Source organism: Amphibalanus amphitrite, unplaced genomic scaffold (assembly GCF_019059575.1).
Source record: "Amphibalanus amphitrite isolate SeventyFive unplaced genomic scaffold, NRLGWU_Aamphi_draft 000515F_arrow, whole genome shotgun sequence".
Lineage (NCBI taxonomy): Eukaryota > Metazoa > Arthropoda > Thecostraca > Balanomorpha > Balanidae > Amphibalanus > Amphibalanus amphitrite.
Genome location: NW_024882009.1, coordinates 119231 through 142088, shown reverse-complemented (window position 1 = coordinate 142088; position 22858 = coordinate 119231). Strand labels below are relative to the sequence as shown.

Genomic DNA, 22858 nt, shown 5'->3' with positions numbered 1-22858 from the left:
ATTCGGGCCTCGGTAAGAGCAAAAAACGAAGTTTTCCCAAAATTCGTTGGCAATGAATGCTTTCGTACGAACATTGGGTGGCAGCTGCCACCAGTGACGTCATCGTAGTATGCTCATTTTTGAAGTCACAATTTCCATGTATTTACCGAGCACAATTTGAAATCGATCATTTTTTCGGCAAGAAATTCTGAGCCAGACGCTGAAGCTGCCAAAACTCACGTGAGAGCTTCGATAATGCACTTTGAGCCAGCGTCCTTTTGAAAAAAAACGAACTATAGGTAGGTGCATTTTTTATTGGTTTGTTGGGTATTCAACTTAGGGTAGGTTGGACTGATAAGTGTGCTCATTCTTAGGATGGTTTCTCCGATTGTTTTGTAAGTACCTAGTCAATTTCAAAAGTGGCTGATTTTGATCTTGAACTTTCTGATGGAAATTGTTCCTCGTATTTTGCATCCAGACAATATTCTGTAAATATTTACAACAAGTTCAGTTCACTTCTCAAGCATAAATTTTGGTATGTCTTGCTTTTTTTGTCTATGGGTACATTTTTTGGTTTGGTCTATGCATTTTTTGTTGGCTCATTCTTTTGTCTTTACATTTTTTGGTCGATATTTTTTGTCTGTGTTTGGTTGTTATTTTTTTTGTCCGGTCATTTTTTCGTCTGCATTTTTTGGAAACACCGCCGTGGACTGGGACATTTCCTTGTCCAAACATGTTCCAAACATTAAAAAAAAACACCTAGTAAATGAGAAACACTTGGTGGGATGGCGAATATACACAAAGAGCAGAATGGTCAGAAGATAACCAAACCTTACCTTACCTTACCCTCTGATTTTTGCATACTGAGAGACAAGGAAAAAGTTACTTGCATGAATAGGTTGCAAGCAATGGTATGTCAAACTAGAAGTCACAGATAAGGAGCGAGACGTGTGGGTGACTATAACAAACGACCTTCGACCTACTAGTCACTGTCAAAGAGCTGCGAGCAAAGCAATGGTAGCTCTCCGAATGATAAAGAGGTCCTTTGACCAAATCACAGCAACAAACTTCACCAGCCTCTTCAACACATATGTGAGACCACACCTGGACTACTGCATACAAGCTGTGGGTCCCCAAGCTGTTCAAGATATCAGTCTCCTCGAAAACGGACACTCTGGCCACCTACTTTCTCCAGAACGGCATGAAGATAAACGCTGCAAAAACCGAGATGATGGTCGCCGGAGGCCGATCAGCGCTACAGGCTGCCGAGAGGGATCCGGTCCGAGTGCAGTTCCTGGGAGAGACTCTGCAACCGGTGTCAACTGTTAAAAATCTAGGTGTAATCTTTGATAGCCGACTGACCTTTGAACCACACATTGATTATATCGTCACCAAATGTTTAGGCGTTCTTGTCAGCCTGATGCACGCCAGGCATGTGCTTCCTCCAAGTGTACTTCCGACTACACTGGACGTCTTAGTCATGTCACATGTGCGCTATTGTAGTCAGGTATTCGATCCGTTTTTGTATCCTCAATTACCAATTTAATCCTTACGTGATAATCAAAACCCCTGAATTCAAATCCTTATCTTTTGTGGAGAAGGAGAAAGGCAGAATGCCTTTAGAACACTCCCCAGTTCTTCAACGGAAGAAACAAACAGCTGAGCAAAACAAGGAACGCCAGTCAATGAATCCCGCGGAAACGCCGCAGTCCGATATCCCCGGCGCGGTGCGGTCCGGCGTGGCGAAGAAGAGAAATGAAGGTGGTATTTTTGAACTGACTGAGGAAATATCATCTGGAGCATCTACAGGTATGGATCAAAACCCCGGCAAAACCGACATTACACCTCAAGTTGGTAAGTTATCAGAAAGTGTGTACACCCCATTTGGAAAAGGGTCAGCCAGTTCCAGTTATCTCTCTCGCTCTTCCAGTGACACAGGTAGTGAGGAGACTAATTCAATCTGCAATGGCGGCCCTGGAAAGAAAATTTGTGGCAATCCTGTTAAAGAGGGTGAGGCTGGAATACTCTGCGACTGCTGCCATGCGTGGTTTCATGCGGGGTGTCAGGGTGTCCAGAAACTGGCTATCAGGGCTCTTGATCGCTTCAAATCTCTTGCCTGGCTCTGCGCAGCCTGCAAAAAGGATCTAAAAAGCAGCAAGTCTCGGCACTCTCACTCGGATCCCCTCGAGAGTAAGATCAAAGGCCTGGAGTCTGCTGTATCGTCCCAAATGAGTCTCATGATGGACATGTTGCGGGAGCATGAGAGGTTCTTAGGCGAAAAGCTCATCGAACCCAGAAAAAGCGATGACATCAAGCGTTTGGGTACCCTTGAAGCCAAATTTGACAAGCTAGACAAGTCCATGAAGGAACATGTCAAGCTTGTGGCCCAGTCACTTAAGGAGCAGGAAGCAGCAGTAGGAACCCAGACCAAAGTGATTGAAAGGTCCTTCAAAGAGCTTCATGACCAAAAAGCCAGTTACGCTGAGATTGTGAAAGGCACTTGCTCTGAAATGTATGAGAAGGTGTCTGCAAAAATACCATCTGAAAGCACTTTCACAAGGTCTGTATCCTCGGACATGAAGGGTGTGGCTAAAGTCTTTGACGACTTTCTGGACAAGGACAGAAGGAAAAACAATCTGGTGATCCACAACCTCCCCGAGATGGCCGGTGGATCTGTAAGTGAAAGATCTGAACATGACATCAAGCAGTTCCAGAACATAACAAAGGAGGCATTCAGAGTGAATGTAGCTGTCTCCAAGTCATTTCGTGTGGGGAAAGCTGTATCTGGTCGCAACAGGCTGTTAATAGTGACCCTCGAGACTCCAGGGGCCAAGTGGGACATTCTACGTTCAGCCCCACAACTCCGGGGCTCTGAAAAGTGGGGTAATATTTACATAACCCCTGACCTCACACCTGCTGAAAGAGAGGCTTCCAAGAAGCTGCGCGAGGAACTTGTAGCCAGGAAGAACGCGGGCGAGGTAAATCTCACCATCCGAAAAGGAAAAATTGTGCGTGCCAATCAGACCAGCACACAGCCTCCTACTGAAGCGTCTAGTAGCATTCAGGCTGGGCAGGCTTCCTCTGGGGCTCGATCACGATCCCAGAACTTGTCTCGGTCTGACTCGCTATCCAGGAATGTGTCATCGGAAGTGTCAGCGCTGGCAGGACCAGTCCATCCACCTGCTGGTGGGCAACAGACTGAGGACTGACTATCTACCTCAGCCACTGTCGCTTTAGAACCCTTGTCTAGGCCTTCTGTAGAGAGCCATTCGCAAGGTGCAAGAATTCCACAAGACACACGGCCAGGAAATCCAGAAGGCAAGGACAAGACTCTTAGGTGCATGTATACAAATGCTGACCAATTTCTAAACAAAAGGGACGAACTTTGTCTGCTGATATCCGAGAAAGAACCAGACATCATCTTAATCACAGAGGTCATACCCAAAGCACAGAGTATGCCAATTGCACCTGCCCTCCTTGCCATCCCAGGCTACTCTCTATTCACCAACTTTGATTTGAGAGATCATGATCTTGGAAGAAGAGGTGTCAGAGGGGTGGCCATCTATGTTACAGACAATGTATCTGCTGTGCAGGTTGAAAAGGTTGAACCACATTTAGTTGAGCATTTGTGGCTGGAAGTCAAACTCAGAGGGACTGACGTCCTCCTGATTGGATGCATGTACAGAAGTCCAAGTGTCAACCCGAATGCCAGTATAGATGAGATAGTGGAACTTTTTCATATCATTCACTCATCCAAATATAGCCACCTACTCATAGCAGGAGACTTCAATCTACCGCAAATCGACTGGGAAAAGAACTTCTGTCTTGCTCCTGACACAAATCATGGGCACAAATTTTTGGCAGCAGTGCAGGACTCCTTCCTTTTTCAACATATCACCAGGCCTACGAGGTTTCGTGGCGCTGAAAGAGCCAGTACGCTCGATTTGGTCCTGACTTCAGAGGAAGGTATGCTCAGTGACCTTGAGTATTTAGCAGGCCTGGGCAAGAGTGACCATGCGGTCCTCAACTTTCGCCTAGCCTGCTATACAGTCAAGTGTTCAAATTATCAGCCCAAACTCAACTTCAACCGAGGTGATTTCACCCGTTTAAACCGAACACTAGTCGAGGAGGACTGGTCACCCCTGCAAGATGGTTCGGTGGAGGAAGGCTATGCTTACCTGAAATCAACATTGGACAGGATAGTCTCCACCTGTATTCCGCTATCTAAGGGTTTTAAGGCACGCAAAAACATCTATATGACAAGTGCTGCCCTTCAGCTACGGAAGCAGAAGACCATGCTATGGATGAAAGCTGCCACCTCCAATGACCCACTTGACATAGCAAGATACCGTGCCTGCAGGAACAAACTTAGGCAACTAACAAGACGACTCCGCACCAGTTTTGAGGCACAGCTGGTTACTGACTTGAAGACCAACCCCAAGGCCTTCTGGAAGTATACAAACAGTAGACTCAAGACCAAGCCCAAGGTCGGGGATCTCAAAGATTCAAATGGTCAATTGGTTAGCGATGCCAAACTTAAGGCTGGTATCCTCAACCAGTTCTTTGCTTCAGTTTTTACCACTGAAGATGCAAACGATGTGCCAACTCTGGACGATCGCGTCCAGTCGCTCGGTCTCGATGACATCACCATAACAACGCGGGCAGTGGAAGAGAAGCTCCGAGGCCTTAAAGTGTTGAGCTCACCGGGACCGGATGACCTGCACCCGAGGGTACTGAAAGAGGCTCATAGCTCCCTCTCTGTGCCCCTTGCCTACCTCTTCCGTAAGTCACTGGACACTGGTTGCGTTCCTGACGATTGGAAACTGGCACGTGTGGTTCCCATCTACAAAAAGGGAAGCAAGGTGGAACCATGCAATTACCGCCCAGTGAGCCTCACAGCTATACCGTGTAAAGTGCTGGAATCTCTAATTCGAGACGAATTGCTGAAATTCTTCACTGAAAATGAGCTCATGACCACCCATCAGCACGGCTTTCGACCTGGAAGGTCGTGCAACACTCAACTGCTCTAAGTTCTGGATGACTGGAGCAAGGATATCGAACAGGCGAACCCAATAGATGTTGTCTATCTCGACTTCCAGAAAGCATTCGATTCTGTACCCCACCAGAGACTTTTGAGCAAGCTCCGCAGCTATGGGGTATCAGGTAAGCTCCTGGCATGGATTGAGGCTTTTCTAACCGGAAGGAAACAACAAGTGGTCATTGACGGGCGCCCCTCGAACTGGACGGAGGTCGCTAGCGGCGTACCCCAGGGATCTGTGCTCGGACCCTTACTCTTCTTGATCTATGTGAACGACCTGCCAGACGAAATTCACTGCAAAGTGAAGTTGTTCGCTGATGACACGAAATTGTACTCCTGCGCCCATTCCGAAAACAACACGACTCTCATGCAAAATGATCTGAATGCTCTCTTAAAGTGGTCAGATTTGTGGATGGTGCCTTTTAACAAGAACAAGTGTACCGTACTGCACATAGGAAGCACAAATCGCGGATTCTCATACACTCTGGGCGATTTTCCACTAGCCAGTGCAAGACTTGAGAAAGACCTTGGTGTCCACGTGGACGAAGCTCTTAAGTTTCGCGAACACGCAGCGTCAGCAGTGGCGAAGGCTACGCAGCTCCTCGCTGTAATCAAGAAGTCGTTTTCCCTCATCAACGAAGTCACGCTGCCCATTCTTTTCAAAACCCTGGTTCGCCCACACTTAGAATATGGGAACCTTGTATGGGGTCCATTTAACAGAGCGGATCAGCGACAGGTCGAAAGAGTTCAGCGCAGGGCAACCCGGCTGGTAGAGAGCATCCGCCACGAACCCTACACGGAGCGACTCAAAGAACTGAAGATGCCATCACTGCATTATAGACGACTGAGAGGTGATATGATCTTCACATACCAGCTATTCCACGGAGGGGTCGATGCCGACCCCAGGTCATTCTTCGTTCTGGCTGGAGGAGTTACTCGGGGACATCAGTTTAAAATCCAGAAGTTTCCAGCAGCCTCGAGGGTGAGGCGGTCGGCCTTTGCCGCCCGAGTCGTGAACGACTGGAATGGACTCCCCTCCGAGGTGGTTGGTGCACCCTCGCTGAACTGCTTCAAGGCAAGACTGGACGCACACTGGTCCCACATCATATACTCCATACCTGATCCTGACTGATCTCGTAAAGCCACAATCCCAGGAGCTCGATAAGATCGGGTACCACAGGCCATTATGCCTAAAAATCCCGAAACCGTAAGGTAAGGTAAGGTAAGGTAAGGTATTCGGCTGTGCCAGCAAAACGAGCTTAAAGCGACTGCAGAAAGTGCAAAACTTTGCTGCCAGAGTGATATCTGGCAGACGGAAGTATGATCATGTGTCCGACGTGATTAGGAATTTGGAGTGGCTCCCCGTCAGTGCGTTGATTGACATGAACGACGTATGTCTGCTACACGGGGTGATTAGCAGGGATGAGCCTGAGGTACTGCGACAGGACATATCGTACAATAGAGATGTTTCCGAGCGCCAGACTAGGCAGTCCGGTCATTTACATGTACCGCGTGTTCGAACCAGCCTTGGCCAAAGAACTTTTAAGCAGCGAGCGTGTAAACTGTACAACGAACATGTTATAGGAACAGAGCTTCAGGTCATGTCTGGTCCGCGCTTTAAGAAAGGTATTAAAAGTCACCTAGTCAGCTAGATGGATAGGCGACCATACAAACATTTTAGCTGTGCTTTTAGTTTTAGCGTGCAGCCGTGCTTTTATACTTTTGCAGGTTTAACTGTTTATGTGTCTTTTTAACGCGCTTACTGTTTTGACGAGGGCTCGGAATAGCCACCTTGAGTGGAAGAGTGCCGATGATGTAAAATACAAATACAAATACAAACATCCAGCGCAGAGCTACAAGATTGGTGAGGGGGTTAAAGCACAGGCCATACCAAGAAAGACTAAAAGTCCTGAAGACCGTATCTATTAAAGACAGGATTAAAAGAGGCGACTTGATTGCGACGTATAAAATCATGTCAGGGAAGCTCAATGTGAGGAGAGAGAAGTTTTTCAAACTGAGGACGACAAACACAAGAGGTCACCATATGAAATTACACAAGGAGCAGTCAGTCCATCAAGCCAGACAAAGGTTCTTCTCACAGAGGGTGGCTAATGACTGGAACAAGCTACCAGATGATGTTGTGTCTGCTGACACCACTGCTACATTTAAAGCTAAGCTAGATAAGCACCTCCAGCTCAAAGCCAAGTACTGTGACCTGTGACCTCCAACCTCAATGAGTACCCTGACATGTTTCCTTGCCAACAATGACATGGACAACAAATAGCATACTGCTACCCCAAGTCCATTATCTATATACCTATACCTATACCTATACCTATGTCTTTTTATTTTCGGTGAAAAGTCATGACCACAAATTACGGCAAGAAAATCAATTAGGCCCAGCAGACTGGCCCAGCGGCAACTTGGCAAGGAAAAATCCTTGTCACTAGCCTACAGTAGGCCATCAGGCTGGATACTTTGAAGTCTGTTTGCACTCATATTGTGCATGCGCTAGAGCTATTCCATAACATTGATAGTGCAAAGGGTGGCAGCAATGCTGTGGAGGATGAGCTGTGCCAGTTAGGAGAGCATGAGACAGAAAAGAGCTGATGCTCTGTGTGGATTGTCCATGATGATAATACATACATACATAGGTACATATTACATACATACAAGACATCATCAAAGCTGGACTCTTGAACCCTTTGTTATGTGCTCAAATCTCATCTGACAGTAGGTAACACACCAGACCAGTTAGGGTGATAAGTTCTCACCAGCCAACACCAACTAGACTGAGAGTCCATGAAACAAGCCAACACTAAACAAGACCCATATTTTTCACCTTGTTTTGACACATGTACCTACTACCTTTTGCTGTGTGAGCTTCACTTAAAAGTCAATTTTTCTCTACCTGTCCCCACAGGCCCACAGTAACTCTTATACTGTACTGGGCATTATTTATCGGACACTGAAGCATCACCACAGCAGTTCTTCACCATACCATGGTGAAGAACAGTGAGGCCTTGGGGCCTCACTGCGCCACACCAAATCAATGTCACATGACTCTCTGGTCTCCATTCACAAATTACCCCTTTCAGTGCCAAGTTGAATGCCTCCACACCAACAAGATGTTGAACTGAAGTCATTGCCATGCTTTGAAGTCTGGGTGAATGACTGGCTGCTGGTGCAGCACTGGAAGTGGCAAATAAAAGTATTTGTTGGACCCTCTGATCAATAGTAACTGACATTTACCCCGCGTTCGGAGTCTCTAGGACGATAAAGATTCTACGTCGTCCGGCCAATCCCGTTCAAGGTCAGTGGGGGCTTGGCTGCGGTTATGGAACGGGATTGGCCGGACAATGTAGAATCTTTGTCATCCGAGAGACTCCGAATGCGGGTTAGTGCTTATGGATTGCAGCGTGCAGTCTGGTCACTGGTCAGATGCCAGAGCCTTAGTTCAGCACATTGGCATGGCTGAGCCCACACTATTCCACACCATTGTAAAATATTCACACCACTGCCTCTGATATGCAGAATGTTGCAGAAAATCCACACTGACTGATAAGCCTGCAGTCAAGGGTGTCTTGGGGCCTGGGCCCTGGGGTGAGCTTTCTTGAAGAATCTTGGGATGGGCAAGGTTCTAGGGCAAGTTCAAGGGCAAGGTGGGCAAGGTTCTTTTTTCTCCTAGTTCAATCATGTCCCTATTCTGACCTGCATCCTGCTTAGTACTTTGTCATCCTCTAAGGGCCTAATCCTTGCACCTTCTAAGGTTCAGCATGACAGCCTTTGGTGTTCTTACATTGGTGTTGGAGGGAGCTACGTCTATTTGGCACTTGGCAGTACCCAAATGAGGCTAGATATCCTACGCCATGTCTAATTCGACCACAGATGACGTGACACGGTTCTTTTATGGCCCGACGCCATTCAAAAGGTTGATCATATTGAGACCCATAGTGGCGTTTAATGACTCCACGTCTGTCTTAGTTTAGTTCACATTCGGTAAGGGTGAGCGTTTCATCTATTTCCTTTCCTGAACAAGTAGCATCTCGGTCGTTATGAGCGTGTCAGGGCTCCGCGGTGGTTTTTGATGACTTCTGGACTCCCACGAGTACGACTACCCGCAATGTCCCGAGCGGACAGGAGAACTCAATGCCTGCGTGGCACGCTACAATGTCTGGTTACGCTACGATATCTGTTTACGCTACGAAGTCTGGTTACACTACGATGTCTGGCTACGCTACGATCTCGGACTACGCTACGATGTCTGGTTACGCTACGATGTCTGGCTACGCTACGATATCTGGATATGCTATGATGTCTGGCTACGCTACGATATCTGGATATGCTACGATGTCTGGTTACGCTGCGATATCTGGTTACGCTACGATGTCTGGTTAGCATGGGCTTTGAGTTCGCCAATACGTCCATTCAAAACATTCAAACTACCTAATGTTTTTAATAAGAAGGGAGATGGAATTTGTATTACACCTTGGTCCTCTTTATCAGCGTCTTTCTGTTTTATTTTCAGATGAGTCACCTGTAAACGGAACAGCTCAGTGATTTTGAGCCAGTCATGGCTAGTTTGCTGGAGCAATATGCTCAGTCGAGCCAGGCGGCCGGGCCTCGGTCGCTCCCAGCAGGGGTAAGTTGTACAGAGCCTAAAGGAACCTTGGGCTTCAGAACCTCAGGGACATGTGACCACTCTGTGTATGTAATACGAGTATTTATGCTTACACATAGCATAGAAAAACGAAGTGCAGCTAATTTGTTATGAACTGCTTAGTGCATATCTTTGGACCTGATCTGTTTGTGTTCCAGGAGTAGTTGGTCATTTGTTTGTTTTGACATTTGTGATAAGACACTGAGAGCGGTAACACACGTAATCTTATCAGTGGCGATTATGCCTCGTCCGAACTGTCTTCTTTTGTACGGATATGAACCCTACCGCTGAAGCCTGGTATCCGTGATATCCTTTCTGGCTATCTCTTCGAACATATCATTCAACGATGGATAAAAGCAGTCATTCTGTTCACTCTGTTGACTGTAAAACAGTTTCAATTTGTGACCAGTATGATCAAGAAATCGCTTATTGCTCATTATAGTTTTCAACCAAATATCTAGAAAAGGAATGTTTGCCTCACCCATACTCAGTTTCCTGAGCTCATCTGAACTCTAAGCTCAGCGCCGCCTCACTGCCTTCTCTTCTCATCCGTCGTCCGCAGGTGTCGGCCAGCGTCGTGCAGCCCATCTTCACGAAGCAGAAGGTGAACTTCCAGCCGACGTCTCCCATCACGCATCTGGTGGTGGCGAACCATCAGCTGGTCGTGGCGCTGGCCAACAAAACACTGCTGAGAATCGACCTGATGCAGCCCGATCAGCCGCATGGTAGGTACGGGGAGAGGAAAGGGAAAAGTGAGAGGGAGGAGGAGAGAGAGGGGGGGGAGTAGCTACAGCCTGATCAGCCGCACGGTACGGGGAGAGAGGAGGAGGGGAAGAAGAGAGGGAGGAGAAGGAGAGAAAGAGGGGGAGTAGCTACAGCCCAATCAGCCGCACGGTACGGGAGAGAGGAGGGAAAAGAGAGAGGGAGAGAGAGAGGGTGGGATAGCTACAGCCCGAACAGCCGCATGGTGGTACGGGAGAAGGAAGGAGAAAGATTATTGAGTAGTTGTGTGGTTGGGGGACGACGAGCCGCACATTACAATGCACGGAGTGGGGGTGGGGGATGGGGGCCCTAGCGTGACCTGCTCACGGCACGGGGATCGACGTCGTGCCCCAACGTATGTACCTAATCTTTCCCGACGTTGTGGTCTAATGCGTTGACACAGGTTGTTACCTGTTTTAACTTAGCTTGAGGTGGAGTTTGACAACAATGAGCTGATATGTTCTGACGTGCTGACCCGACCCGACCCCCCTCCCCCTTGTCTCCACTTGCCTCCCTTTCTCCTCCCCTCCCCTCCACTTCCTCCTTCAGATTTAGATATAATGCTAGACATTTCCAGGGAGGCGGCCGGCTGTCGTACTGACCTGACCTGACCAGTGACCTGACCTGACCTGACCTGAACTGACCTGACCTGCCCTCCCCTCCGCTCCCCCAGAGGTGGATCTATCCAAGGAGACAGCCGGCTGTCGTGTTCAGCAGCTGTACCTGGACCCGTCCGGCCACCATCTACTGGTGGCGGCGGCGCCGCGCGACGGAGACCTGACCGGCGCGCAGCTCCTCTACCTACCCGGCAGGGCGGTCAGAGCCAGACAGGTACGGACAGACAACAGACAGAGCCAGACAGGTACGGACAGACAGACAGACAGAGCCAGACAGGACCAGACAGACGGAGACCTGACCGGCGCGCAGCTCCTCTACATACCCGGCAGGGCGGTCAGAGCCAGACAGGTACGGACAGACAACAGACAGAGCCAGACAGGTACGGACAGACAGACAGACAGAGCCAGACAGGACCAGACAGACGGAGACCTGACCGGCGCGCAGCTCCTCTACCTACCTGGCAGGGCGGTCAGAGCCAGACAGGTACGGACAGACAGGACAGTCAGAGCCAGACAGGTTATCAGACAGGGCGGTCAGACAACAGACAGGGCAGTCAGAGCCAGACAGCTAATTAGACAGGGTGGTCAGACAACAGGCAGACAGGTAACAGGGAGACAGGGAGGCAACAGTTGAGTCGATGATGTTCTGTTTCTCTCCTTTTTTGGCATGCTTTTCCTCAGTTATCTCTGTGATCCCCCATTTCGGTCACTTACTACAAGATTCATTCAATCATTCATTCAATCATTCATTCAATCATTCATTCAATCATTCATTCATCCATCCATTCATTCATTCATCTGTGACTGTGTGACGTAGGTCAGGTCAGCTGACATGTCAGCCGCACGATAAGCTGATGACTGCCGGTGGATGACCCTCGTGGCCTATGTGTGACCTCTATATGACCCCTGTAACCCCAGGTAGGTCAGCTGCGCGGTCAGCTGATCACGGCCGTTGGATGGAGCCACACTCTGGCCACCCCGGCCACCACGGGACCGCTGCTAGCGGGAAACTCTCAGGGAGTCGTCACTGAACTGGAGCTCACTGCAGACGAGAGGAGGTTCTCACGACTGGAGGTCTACAATAAACAGGTACCAAACGGCGAAACTGTTCGGATTAATCGACAAAAGACTGAAAGGTACGACTGTTATGTATGAACTGCAGACATACTTGTAGAATGACGTTGTATGGGTCAGAAGACAAGAGGGGGGAGGTAAATGAATGTTAATCAAGACAGCCCATATTCAGCCCAGATTCAGCCCGGATTCAGCCCAGATTCGGGACACCTCCGATCAAGCAGAAACTCGCACACAATGTAGGCCATGACATTTCCAATCCACAGTTCAAGTCATTCGGTGGCACTCCCAGCCGTTTGACCTACAGAGGTCAGCAAAGGTCACGTGGCCCAAATTTGCACAGCAGATTGTGGCCCACCCAGTAGAGTTAGAGCGCTAAATATGGCACCAATCGACTCGCCAGCATCTAATCTAACTTTCCCAACACTCATTTGACCTCTCAAGGTCATGCGATGACTTAAGGTCATTTGTGGGCTATGTCGAAAATACACTTGCACAGCAGTTTTCGAGTAGATGGATTGACCGAATTCCAAATCAAAGCACATCATCGGGTAGCCCATAAGCCGTAGTAACTTTCCTTAAAAACCGCTTTTCGATATGTGACCCCGTTTGACCTCAGCAGGTCAAAATGTGCAAATAAACGACACTCAATACGTCGCAGCCCGGATTCAGCCCAGATTCGGGACACCTCCGATCAAGCTGAAACTCGCACACAATGTAGGCCATGACATGTCCAATCCACAGTCCAAGTCATTCGGTGGCACTGCTAGCCGTTTGACCTACAGAGGTCAGCAAAGGTCACGTGGCCCAAATTTGCACATCAGATTGTGGCCCACCCAGTAGAGCTAGAGCGCTAAAAATGGCACCAATCGACTCGCCAGCATCTAATCTTACCTCCCCATCTCATTTGACCTCTCAAGGTCATGCGATGACCTAAGGTCATTTGTGGGCTATGTCGAAAATACATTTGCACAGCAGTTTTCGAGTAGAGAGATTGACCGAATTCCAAATCAAAGCACATCATCGGGTAGCCCATAGGCCGTAGTAACTTTCCTTAAAAACCGCTTCTCGATATGTGACCCCGTTTGACCTCGGCAGGTCAAAATGTGCAAATAAACGACACTCAATACGTCGCAGCCCGGATTCAGCCCAGATTCGGGACACCTCCGATCAAGCTGAAACTCGCACACAATGTAGGCCATGACATGCCCAATCCACAGTCCAAGTCATTCCGTGGCACTCCCAGCCGTTTGACCTACAGAGGTCAGCAAAGGTCACGTGGCCCAAATTTGCACAGCAGATTGTGGCCCACCCAGTAGAGCTAGAGCGCTAAAAATGGCACCAATCGACTCGCCAGCATCTAATCTTATTTTCCCACAAATGACCTTAGATCATCGCATGACCTTGAGAGGTCAAATGAGTGTTGGGAAAGTAAGATTAGATGCTGACAAGTCGATTGGTGCCATTTTTAGCGCTCTAGCTCTACTGGGTGGGCCACAATCTGCTGTGCAAATTTGGGCCACGTGACCTTTGCTGACCTCTGCAGGTCAAACCGAACGGCTGGGAGTGCTACCAAATGACTTTGACTGTGAATTGGGCATGTCATGGCCTACATTGTGTGCGAGTTTCAGCTTGATCGGAGGTGTTCCGAATCTGGGCTGAATCCGGGCTGCGACGTATTGAGTGTGAAGCAACAGGTGGCGCGGCGGGAGGCCGCTGCCAGGTCCCTCTCGGAGAGGGCACGGTTGGAGCCCGTTTGGTGACCGCGTTCCGGCTGCAGACCGGGCGCGGCGGGCCTGACGGCCCACACCTCCCACCGTGACGCCAGGCGTCTGAAGGCGGGCTCCTCCAGGAGGCTGCGACTTCCACACAGAAGAGAGACGCGGCGACCTGTCACCTAGGTAGTCTGCCACAGTGGGCGACTTGGGTTTGGTCCGACGGCTCGGTAGAGGGAGGCATCACAAACGGCGGCGCTGGCGTTTTCATCGAGGACCCGGACGGCCAGCAGCACCTACTCACGGTGCCGGCGGGGAACGTCTGCTCCAGCTACCGTGCTGAAATGGTAGCCCTCAGAGAAGCGCTGAAGTTCCTGCTGGACCGACAAACCCTCCCTCCTGAGCCGATCGTGATATGCACGGACTCCCAGTCAGCTCTGGCGGCACTCCGGGGTGGCCCCTCTACCCAAACAGCACTCATAGGAGGAGAAATCTGGGCGGCGCTTCAACAGCTGTCGGCCCGCAGCAGGTGTACCTACCTACAGTGGGTACCTTCCCACTGCGGCCTGCCCGGGAACGAGAGAGCGGACGAGCTGGCGAAGCAAGCTTCAGCACTGGACCAAGAGGAAGTCCCCATCGACGCCATGACGGTGTACCGCGCGGTGGCAAGGACGGCGCGGGACCAGTGGGTCAGCGACTGGCCGCGCGGATGGTACCGCAGCCTCATGGGAGCGAAGCTGCCGGGACCAGTCAGACACCTGGATCGAACAGCGGCGGTGGATGTGCACCAGTTGCGAACGGGGCACTGGTCAGGCTCCGCCCAGTACCTCCACCGAATCGGCCGGAACCCGTCGCGACACTGCCCGCAGTGCGAAGACGTGGACTGCCAGGGTGCCCGCTGCCCCCTGTGCAGAGAGACGGCGGATACTCCGTACCACGTCCTGGTCGAGTGCCCGGCCCTGATGGGCGCCAGGCTGCGACTCACCGGGACAATCAGACCCAACAGGGAAGAGGTGCGGAGCGACGGAGTTGTCGCGGCCCTGGCGGCCGCGTTCAGGACCCTGCAGAGCCGTCAGGCTACAGTAGACTGAGGTCGACCTGGAGGGAACAAACAACAACAACAACAACAACAACGTATTGAGTGTCGTTTATTTACCTGCCAAGGTCAAACGGGGTCACATATCGAAAAGCGGTTTTTAAGGAAAGTTACTACGGCCTATGGGCTACCCGATGATGTGCTTTGATTTGGAATTCGGTCAATCCATCTACTCGAAAACTGCTGTGCAAGTGTATTTTCGACATAGCCCACAAATGACCTTAGGTCATCGCATGACCTTGAGAGGTCAAATGAGTGTTGGGAAAGTAAGATAAGATGCTGGCGAGTCGATTGGTGCCATTTTTAGCGCTCTAGCTCTACTGGGTGGGCAACAATCTGCTGTGCAAATTTGGGCCACGTGACCTTTGCTGACCTCTGTAGGTCAAATGGCTAGGACTGCCACCGAATGACTTGGACTGTGGATTGGGTATGTCATGGCCTACATTGTGTGCGAGTTTCAGCTTGCTCGGAGGTGTCCCGAATCTGGGCTGAATCCGGGCTGCGACGTATTGAGTGTCGTTTATTTGCACATTTTGACCTGCCGAGGTCAAATGGGGTCACATATCGAGAAGCGGTTTTTAAGGAAAGTTACTACGGCCTATGGGCTACCCGATGATGTGCTTTGATTTGGAATTCGGTCAATCCATCTACTCGAAAACTGCTGTGCAAGTGTATTTTCGACATAGCCCACAAATGACCTTAGGTCATCGCATGACCTTGAGAGGTCAAATGAGTGTTGGGAAAGTAAGATTAGATGCTGGCGAGTCGATTGGTGCCATTTTTAGCGCTCTAGCTCTACTGGGTGGGCCACAATCTGCTGTGCAAATTTGGGCCACGTGACCTTTGCTGACCTCTGTAGGTCAACCGGCTGGGAGTGCCACCGAATGACTTGGACTGTGGATTGGGCATGTCATGGCCTACATTGTGTGCGAGTTTCAGCTTGTTCGGAGGTGTCCCGAATCTGGGCTGAATCCGGGCTGAATCTGGGCTGAATATGGGCTGTCTTGACGGATATGGTAAATGATGAGTTATAAAAATGAATATAGTTCTTAATTTGCGATTCATCGGCCATTTGTGCCTGTGCATGTCAACGAGTCATTTAGCTGTACCTGCCTGTCTACCGGATTATTTACCTATCGGTTTAAACCTCTGCATCTCTCAGATTCTGGAACTGAGGGCTGTGCATGCAGTGAGCAGTTGCCTGCTATATGAACTGTGTCTCAGCTTCTGGAACTGAGTCCGCCGACCTCTCTTTACGACTGCTACATGCACCCTACAGGTTCTGGAACTCAGCCCTCCAGCTTCGGTAACCGGATTGGAGTACCTACCACCGGGTACCGGACTCGGACCGGTACCTGGCGCTGGTTCTGTCTAACTGCTTCTGTCTGCTGTCTTACTGTCCATTCACTGTCTGCTCCCTGCTCTGCTGTGTCTCAGGTCCTGGAGCTAACCCCTCCGGCCTCTGTGACCGGACTGGAGTACCACCGAGTACCCGACACTGACCGGTACCTAGCCCTTGTGGCCACGGCCGGACGACTGTACCAGTACACCGGTACCGTGCCCGCGCACGACGCCCGACCGCTGCTGACACCGCTCTTCGCCGTACAGGGTACGGTGTGACGAGTTTAGGGTATGCCGGGTATATTCAATACCTTAAGGAGAGATGAGTTCCGAAAAACGAGTACACTTGTGTGCAGTGCTGCCTGTGTTGTTGGGGTGCAATGTACTGAGTAGCTAGAGTCAGGGTTGACTCACGAACGCCGTTAACTGTGTAAAATCTCCCATTCCAAACACTGAGCAAAGTGTGTGCTAGGTCGATGCTGCCACTAGCCTGTCAGCTCAAATGCTCATCTGTGAACCGGCTATCATTTATTGCTACAAGTCGCATATGCCCTAACCCAGTTCTGCCCAATGCCGAGCGTTGTTACCTTACCTTGTTGTTTCAGCCCTGTCTCGTCTCACTCTGTCCTTTCTCCTCCCCTTTTCCCACAGAGCGTTTTCTGGAGATTCCCAGCTCTCTGTCGTTCTCTCGGCTGGCGTTCTTCTACCCGCGGCCCGGCGCGCCGCCGGAGCGGTTCGCCTGGCTCACTGAACCTGGAGTGCTGGTCGGACGGGTGAGTATCCGAAGGTTGGGACTTTTCAATTAAGAACAATCACTATTCTTTAGAATTGTGATTTTCTATTGAAAATCCCAACCTGAGCTACCTCTCTAGGGGGGTGTTTAGTACTGCGAAACACTCGATCCAGTGCAGTTCGTAATATACAGCTACAGGGGTTCATCTTTGTGAAGCTGCGTATAAACGGTACCCTGGCCCAGCCAGTCTTTAATTTCTCAGATCCGAACATTTCACTCGCAGAGTTGGACATTGGCCTGTGATTTGTGACCTAATATGACTTCCATAAATTCGTTGACTTCGACTGGCCGTAAACAACAACACACTATGACTACTAGGCTCTGAATATGGCCTATTGGCCACTGCCTTCGTATCCTCAGTATTTAAGAGTATGGACCCAGAGTCTGAAATAAAGCTTATCTATCTATCTATCTATCTATCTATCTATCTATCTATCTATCTATCTATCTATCTATCTATCTATCTACCACATTCGTATATGATCAGTGACTACTGACCTCTGACTCGACCTGGCCAAGTCTAACCTCCGACCCTCATATTCTGCCTCTCAGGTGGACACGGATGGCACAGACGGTCTAGTAACCGACACTCACCTCCTGGCTCACGACACAAACGGAGCAGGAGCCGCCGGAGCCACCGGAGCCGGAGGCGGAGCCGGAGCGGGGGGCGGACAGCAGCGACACGCGCCACGTGCCCTGGCGCTCACAGAGTTCCACGTGCTGCTACTGCAGCCGGCACGTGTGCGCGCCACGTGTGTGCTCGACCAGCGACACGTGTTTGAAGACCTGGCCAGTGAGGTTAGTGGCGAGTCGATGGGAGAAGGGAGAAGGCGATGGCGATTTCCGTTGGGGATAGGATCCCTCTGCGCACTAGAAAACGACAAGCGCGGAGCGTCGAATTATATCGCAATTTTATGTTTTGATCACCAAAGGTTAGCACTCATAATGGTAAATGCAGATTAAAGACAGAATATGCGTAGGTATCTTGTTATTGGATCCCTTCAGGAGCCGGCGCCAGGTATGTTGACCGCTACAGCTGACGCTACAGCTACAGCTACAGCTGATGTCGGGACCTTCTGCTCCAATCTCATGGCCCCCTTTTATCTGTTCTGATCCATCTCTAAGGCTCACGACCCTTACTGACATTTTTGGACCCCTCTCTGCAGGCTCACGGTCCTCTGCTGACCATCTGCCGTGACCCGATACACGGCACCCTATGGAGCGCCGCCGAGAGGGCCGTCTACAAATACAAGGTGGTGGATGAGACCAGGGATGTCTGGCAGGTAAGGAGAGGACTGGTGAATAGCACATGCGAGGGACGAGGGAGGGTCGATGATGAGAGGCTTCATTTCCTCCTGGATGGAGGGAAGGAGGGAAAGAGGGAGGAAGTGAAGTTACTGACTCTTGTTCTCTTTCTCTTGCGGCTTGCGCTCTTTCTCTTGCACTCTTTCGCGGTCGTCTACCTCTCCATCTCTTTCACTGCATATTAATGCATATCTCATTATATGTGATCCATGAATACGATTATTCACTAACTACCTAGTGTTATGCTGTTCTGAGATTTGTGTGTGTGTGTTGTCTTTCCAGGGGTAGCTGATAATGTTTTATTTGTGCTGTGTGTTTGTCTCTAAGGGACAGTACGATCTGGCCCGTCAGCACTGTTGTAGCTCTGTATTTGGGCCTCGTCCCGTTTATAACCCCGTGTAATGTCCGTCTGTTTCAGGTGTTCGTATCTAAAGGACAGTACGATCTGGCTCGCCAGCACTGTCAGAGCAACCCGGCCGTGGTGGACCGAATTACAGCTCACCAGGCGGAGGACTGCTTCGACAAGGGAGAGTGAGTGAAACTAAAAACGCGCGCGCACACACGCATGCATTTGTCACACTCGTGGCCAGTGGGTTGGGCTGGCTAAAAGGAAAGTCAACACATGCTCGTATTTTGGCTTTGGTCCATTCTTTTGTTCCCCGTCACATCGCCGCCGACCCGTCCGTGCAAAGCCATTCATCGCCGCCCCTATCACAGCTTGAGCTGACCCTCTCCTAGGTTCTTCGCAGTCCTGACCTCAGTTTGCGGACACCCAGAGTGCCGTCCGCACAGGGGAGCACTGCCGCTTCAACCCTATTGGCCGTAGTGTCTAACGGTGGCGGCCATAATTATTGCGCAGACCAGGAACCGGCTGCCGCCTGTGTTGAGGAATAGGGAATTCGGGACCTCGATTTACGTTTGCGGCCGCCGTATCCGTTACCATCAAGTTACGTAGATACGGAACCCGGCATCTTACGCAGTATTGAGTGGGGAACACGATCGTATCTTCAGAATTCCTCAAATTCACTCGCCGGACCTACATTTGCCCCGGCCGAGGGGGTTGATTGAACCCACCTCGCTAATGCGCCGCTAATTAAACTAGGTAAAGTGGTCGTATGCGGCAAAGTATAATGCAGTGACTGGTAGGAACCCGCTGTAAGGGTTTCAGGTCAACCGGTGACCTCTGAGGTCAGGTCAAGTGATCTAAGGCACGGGTTCGGTTTTTGGTAAATAACTTCGCCAAAAATGGCTGTAGAGCCGCGATTTTGGCATCATCGTGTTCAGCTAGCTTAGGCGCATCGAGTGATATACTTTTTGTTCGGGTCAGGTCAACTTAGGGTGTTGACCTCAGGTCAAGGTCAGGTCAGCACCCCCAGGTCACGAAGTTGGTCGAAAGAGGTCATGTCGCATATCGTTCGATTCGGCAGGTCTTCCTGAGTCTATTGGTGGCTTTCCCGACTCGCTAGCTCAATTTGATCGGGAGTTATTGAAGAAAAATTGTGACCCTTGTGACGTCACAAATGACGTCACACAAGGGCAACAATGCAAATATGAAGCATAGAACCTTGCAAAGAGTGCATGAAATCATGATTCTTTATGCTTGAGATAGTTTCAGATCATTCTCGGCGCCAAAATAGCAATTTTCATATTTCCCCATTGACTTATAACGGTTTAACGTATTAGTTCCTTGTATCTGAGGATTTTTTAGGATTTCATCTTGTTCTCCACTCAATTCTGCGTAAGATGCCGGGTTCCGTGTCCACATAGCTTGAACGTAACGGATGCAGCGACCGCAAACGTAAATCGAGGTCCCGAATTCCCTATTCCCCAACACAGGCGGCGGCCGCTTCCTGGTCTGCGCAACATGGCGGCACCATTGGACACCATCTGGCGGCCGATGCGCCTTCCACATTATAGAGTTCAGTGGCCATCCGTCTCTCCCAAGTAACCATCTGTCCCAATTCTCCCCCAGGCTCGCCCGCAGCGCTGAGCTGTTCGCTGACACCCAGTGTCCGTCCGTCTCTCCCAGTAGTAACCATCCGTCTCTCCCCCAGGTTCGCCCGCAGCGCTGAGCTGTTCGCGGACTCCCGGTGCCGACTGGAGGAAGTGGCCCTCAAGTTCATGGGCAAAGAGGAGTACGGTCCACTACGACAGTTCCTTATGATGGTAAGTACTTAGGGGCAGGCAGAATCGGTTGACGGATATTTGAGGCTGCTCGCCTATTTTGACTCGCTGCTTGTGTGTCCTGAATTCGAAGGGTTATTCATCCATCTCATGGGTTTGTCTCGACATATCAAACATTATTCAAATGCTTTGTGAAGTTTGATACTGAATGCTTATTTTAAGTATTTGTTCGGAAATCAGCGTCGTGATTGAAGCACTCAGCTGACTGACGCCATACGATTAGTCATTTCGTCGTTTAATTATACCTATCATGATTGACCCTGCCTCTGTTTAAATCCCTATTATTGGCCCTCCCTTCCTCTGACTCCCCTCTGATTGGTCCTCCCTGTCGCCTGACACCCCCTGATTGGTTCCAGCGCCTGTCGTCCCTGCCCGCCTCTGGCGGGGTCCGCGCCGCCCTGCTGGTCATCTGGTGCCTGGAGTTGTTCCTCACTCAGCTGGATAGGCTGGAGGAGGAGGAGGAGCAGAGCAGGAGGAAGCTGCGGAAGGAGATGATGCAGTTCCTGACGTCGCAGCGCGCGCTGGTTAGTCTTCCGAAGGGTCTTGGCTCTGAAATAATGACATATGTCTTCCTCTGGTCAATCATCACAGTCATCTTGGATAATTGTGGTACTTAGCTTTCTTTGATCAATTACGGCCCTTACAGCAGCAAATTTTCGACAGGATCCTCCCCTTTGTAACTTTTGTCTCTTCATGCAACCCAGCGTGAATTTATTCGCGACACGCGTATGTGTTACGTAGCTGTACAGCTGCTGTACAGTCTGTCTTAAAAGTACCGCGCAAAGTGACGGTGGATCCATCAAGCCTGACTGAGGTAGGGCCTGCTATAATTTGAAAGTCACCGAACCAATTGACCTAGGGAATGGACGAGGATGTGAATTGCTTCGGTGACTGAAATTTAATAGGCCCTTCCTCGGTCAGGCATGATGGATCCACCGTCACTTTGCGCGGTACTTTTAAGACAGACTGTACACCATGCATCATGATTCATGGTCAGCCTTCCCCCTTGTGTTGGCCGTGCCAACTTTACCGTACCATATCGCCTCCCCCTCCCCCCCCCCCAGGATCACGTGCGTCAGGCGCGCAGCACCATGTATGACCTGATGTCCCGCCACGGCGACTGGGCGGTGTGACTGACCCGTCCCCCTCCCCCCAGGATCACGTGCGTCAGGCGCGCAGTACCATGTACGACCTGATGTCGCGCCACGGAGACTGGGCGGCCGTCACAGAGCTGGCAGAGCTACTCGGGGACTGGGAGACGGTGGTGAGACATCACCTCAAGAACGGACACGTCACCAAAGGTGAGATGACGTTTATTTCCGCTGTCCAATGTCCACTGCCTGCTGTCGAACTTTCCGCCATCCAATGTCGTAATTTGCTGCGTGATTCATCTTTTTTTTCTCTCCCTAAAAGACAACACTATAATGTTCTTTTTGATGTAACACACTGTGATTTCTTGGAAATAAACCACAATTTCTAGATAAAACATTTGCAAAATGTTAAAGTTCAAAATGTTACGCATGCGATGCTACTGTTGGATGGCAAATGTATGTAGCACCAGAGCTCTCACTAACTCTGACACTAAGTGTTACCACATGTGTACCCAACAGTGTATCACCCGCTCGACTAACTGTCACGTTTTCCCCCATCTGTCCCCACCTAGCGCTGGAGACGCTGCGCCGCCACCCGGACCCGCAGCTGCTCTGTGAGCTGGTGCCTCAGCCGCAGCTGGTCCGAACAGAACTGTACTAACCGTTCCGTACCCCCCCCCCCCCTCTCTAGCGCTGGAGACGCTGCGCCGCCACCCGGATCCGCAGCTGCTCTGTGAGCTGGTCCCTCAGCTGGTCCGAGCCGAACCCACTCTTACCATAGACCTGGTGGTCGCTCAGGGACGGAAACTCAAACCGGCGCTGCTCATGCCGCGACTCATACTGGCCGATACGTCCGAGGAACAGGTACGAATTCACGGGGCAAGGCACTCCCATTCAGAGGCACTCAGGCAAAAGGCATTCAGGGGCACTCCCTAAACTCATGAAAGTTAAGGGAGTTGATGAGTTAGTGCTCGTTAAAAACATGTTTGATGTGATAGGAGTGACCTGTAGTCGAAGCCAAGGGTCTGATGGATGATGCTGAATAGCTTGATTTGTTTCATTTTGCTATATTACCGTACGTTATTTGTTGATGTTGATTGTCATTCACTGGAGTACTTCCTTTTGTATAGTCTTTTTAAGACCGATTTCAGATTTTTTTGATTAATGATACTATGTCGCGTGTCGCGTCCTTGAAACAATTAT

The 22858-nt window shown here is 50.3% G+C and overlaps 1 protein-coding gene across 3 annotated transcripts in view; it reads left to right on the top strand.

The window, feature by feature from the left end:
• Nucleotides 1–118: 118 nt before the first annotated feature.
• LOC122393104 (vacuolar protein sorting-associated protein 18 homolog) overlaps nt 119–22858 on the top strand; it is a 28738-nt gene continuing 5998 nt past the window's right edge. The window contains exons 1-14 of one of the 3 annotated variants that reach the window (XM_043388740.1): nt 119–278; nt 9546–9659; nt 10240–10402; nt 11113–11270; nt 11975–12145; nt 16379–16550; nt 16934–17055; nt 17628–17873; nt 18242–18358; nt 18799–18911; nt 20435–20546; nt 20921–21088; nt 21721–21865; nt 22347–22519. In XM_043388740.1, coding sequence (XP_043244675.1) covers nt 9591–9659; nt 10240–10402; nt 11113–11270; nt 11975–12145; nt 16379–16550; nt 16934–17055; nt 17628–17873; nt 18242–18358; nt 18799–18911; nt 20435–20546; nt 20921–21088; nt 21721–21865; nt 22347–22519 — 1929 coding nt within the window. In that variant the 5' untranslated portion in view covers nt 119–278; nt 9546–9590. Of the gene's footprint in view, nt 279–309; nt 375–9545; nt 9660–10239; nt 10403–11112; nt 11271–11974; nt 12146–16378; nt 16551–16933; nt 17056–17627; nt 17874–18241; nt 18359–18798; nt 18912–20434; nt 20547–20920; nt 21089–21720; nt 21866–22346; nt 22520–22858 lie in introns of those variants that run through there. The other 2 variants (XM_043388741.1, XM_043388742.1) reach the window with 2 other exon arrangements.